We start from the raw sequence: 3,222 nt of genomic DNA, 5'->3' as shown, positions 1-3,222 counted from the left end.
CATTAGGAAGACAATTGGTCCTCTGTGGACACCAGAGAGAATGCAACAGTACAATGCAGGACAAATCACGGGTTTCTCCTAACAGTCAGAGGGCGGAAAGGGCACTCTGTTGTTGTATTATGGCCTCTGTTTGCTTGTGTGAGGAGTGGAGTTGCTCTACCTTGTTGACATGTCTCTGCTCTGTCTCTCCAGCAGTGGGAGACTTTTAGCGAACGCTCCTCAAGCTCACAAACTCTGACCCAATTTGATTCTAACATTGCACCAGCTGACCCTGTAAGTCAATCACTCAGTGCTCTTTCATGATTAATGATATTCATTAACCCAGTACTCTGTAAATTCTCTCTGAGAGCGCATGTCCTCAGGATAAATTCACAGCCACAGTGCCATCATCAAATGATTCATTTTTGTTTTTCTTTTGCTTGCTGAGCTTACCGGTAATTCTTTCATGCTCTTTCTCTCATACTGTATCATGTAATCCAAGTGATGACTCTGCTGGCTGTCCTTTGATGGTGTTGTGATAAAATGTTTGTTTAGTTACTCAGTGTCAGGTTCTTAACTATTCCTTGTTCTTCTTTATGACTGAGATGATAAATCTTCATTAGGTACACAGTTGTAGTTGTGAGACAGCAGCGGTTGATGTGCTTTTTTCATTGTAGGATACAGCAATAGTCCACCCTGTGCCCATTCGTATGACACCTTAAGGGTGGAAACTGTGTGTGTGTGTGTGTGTGTGTCTCGCCTCTTTAGCTCAACAGCTCCAGATATGTAACAGGCACTTTCCCCTTCTGGTTTCCTCTCTCTCCAATCAGCCAATCAGAGTCCATTCCAGGCACTGTGTACACAGTGATGAGCTGATCGTCCAATCAGAGAAGAGAAATTAATAAATTTAGAGTCTTAATGCTTTTCAAGTAAATAGATATAGCAAACATTCTAAATATTCAACAGTATTTAAATAAAATGGCTTAAAAGGAATCATCAGTTCAACCAAATGGTAAATGTAGCCAAATATATTACAAAACGTTTAATTCAAGAACCATAACACATTAAAAATCTAGGTTGTTAATGTTTTCTTCACTGTTCGTCACTATATTTACAATGTTTAATTTCACATTGCCACCAAAATCATTGTCAATATATTTGAATATTCACTGTATCAACCATTTTTAATAAAGAGAAGCTTAAACTAGCCAATGTCAACTATAATGCTTTAAATCATCATGAAAAAACATTCACAATTCATTTAATTTTAACATCAAAGTGACATACAATGAACATTAATTAAAATGAATGTGGTATTGTCTAGGGCTGAACGATTAATTGCATTTGCGATAATATCGCGATATGAAAAAAAAACGCGATTTTTCAATCGCAGAGGCTGCGATTACACTCGGTCACGTGACACGCGAGAGTAAAGAGGTGTGTTCGACTTGAAGATCAGATCATGACATCTGATGACATCAAAGTATGGCGAGAGAAAGCATAAGGAGATGTCCGCGCTCTCTTATAGCTCTCGCAGTACTTTGATGACACACCCATCGGTCTAAGCAGCGCGGCTTCAAGTTGAGCGCGGGCCATCAGCAGAAAAAGAAAAGAAATAAAACAGTTAACAGCCAAAGGACGTAACTTAGTATGGGAGATGGATCGGTTTGTGAAAGGGAAGAGAAAAGCCATAGATGAAGTCGCACAGACCCAGGCAGGTGCTGGTCATTCAAAAGCTAAATGCAGAAAATATGTCGAGGCATATCTTGCTCTCGGCTTCACTCACTGTCTATACCGGACGCTACAGTTGTCGCGTCGCGCCGCAACAGCTCTACACTGAACGCGGCAAAGCGACCGTTGCAAATCATTTTAACTTTGTGTCAGTACGTCATAAATAGAACAAGGCATCAGTTTAATGTTGACATCAAAGTACGGCGAGCGAGAGAAAGCATAAGGAGACGTCCTCGCTTTCTTATAGCTCTCGCAGTACTTTGATGACACACCCATCGGTCTAAGCAGCGCTGCTTCAAGTCGAGCGCGGGCCATCAGCAGAAAAAGAAAATAAATAAAACAGTAAACAGCCAAAGGACGTAACTTAGAATGGGAGATGGATTGGTTTGTGAAAGCGAAGAGAAAAGCCATAGATGAAGTCGCACAGACCCAGGCAGGTGCTGGTCATTCAAAAGCTAAATGCAGAAAATATGTCGAGGCATATCTTGCTCTCGGCTTCACTCACTGTCTATACCGGACGCTACAGTTGTCGCGTCGCGCCGCAACAGCTCTACACTGAACGCGGCAAAGCGACCGTTGCAAATCATTTTTAACTTTGTGTCAGTACGTCATAAATAGAACAAGGCATCAGTTTAATATCGGGTTTTGTTGTGTCGCACCCTATACAGTCTATGGTCGCGCCGCGCCGCATCTAATGTAGACAGCGTCACTAATTATAATGGTTTCTACTGTATTTTGCCGCACGCCTCCGGTGTAGACACAGTGTTTAATGCCATTGGTGAGGAGGAAAGCCTGTGTGTGTCCTATGTCTTAGCGGACAGCATGAAACCCACAAAAAATTAATAAATAACAGAGATAGAATAATAATAATAATAGTAAGTTATTCTCTCTATGCTATTTTTCAATGTTTCAAGTGATGCAGGTGTTTTTTTCCCTGTAGGTTTTTTTAAATTAAAAAAGCATTATTTTTCATAATGTTTAGTGAAATTATTTGGTAGTCTGAGGGGGGCGCAACCAAAAATGTTTGAGAACCACTGGTCTAAAGTTAACAGACAGTGTTTAAAAAGTGCAGTGCACATGTTTACATATGTTTATTACAGTGAAGAGAGAGAATAATAATAAACAGTTATTCTCTCTATGCTATTTTTCAATGTTTCAAGTGATGCAGGAGTTTTTTTCCCTGTAGGTTTTTAAAATCAAAAAAGCATTAATTTTTCATAATGTTTAGTGAAATTATTTGGTAGTCTGAGGTTGAATGGGGATTTTGGAAAGGGGGGGGGGGCAGATTTTTTTATAGGTTTAAAGGGGGGCGCGACCAAAAAAGTTTGAGAACCACTGGTCTAAAGTTAACGGACAGTGATTAGTGCAGTCCACATGTTTACATATGTTTATTACAGTGACTTTGAATTACCTAAAGTAGTGTGGTAAAGCAACAGATTTGTTTTTATATTTCTGCAATCTACTTTAGTTTGTGTGATTTGTTACTGACTTTCATATTAATGTTTACACCAG

The 3,222-nt window shown here is 39.8% G+C and overlaps 1 protein-coding gene across 1 annotated transcript in view; it reads right to left on the bottom strand.

Moving 5' to 3' along the window:
- Positions 1–703: 703 nt before the first annotated feature.
- LOC107752999 (endophilin-B2-like) overlaps positions 704–3,222 on the bottom strand; it is a gene marked incomplete at its 5' end in the record, with an annotated part of 27,243 nt that continues 24,724 nt past the window's right edge. The window contains one exon of the mRNA XM_016569080.1: positions 704–851. Coding sequence (XP_016424566.1) covers positions 744–851 — 108 coding nt within the window. The remainder of the gene's footprint in view (positions 852–3,222) is intronic.

The sequence above is a fragment of the Sinocyclocheilus rhinocerous genome, unplaced genomic scaffold, assembly GCF_001515625.1.
Source record: "Sinocyclocheilus rhinocerous isolate Xijiao unplaced genomic scaffold, SAMN03320098_v1.1 scaffold951, whole genome shotgun sequence".
NCBI classification, from domain to species: domain Eukaryota; kingdom Metazoa; phylum Chordata; class Actinopteri; order Cypriniformes; family Cyprinidae; genus Sinocyclocheilus; species Sinocyclocheilus rhinocerous.
This window is presented reverse-complemented; position numbering and strand designations above follow the sequence as displayed.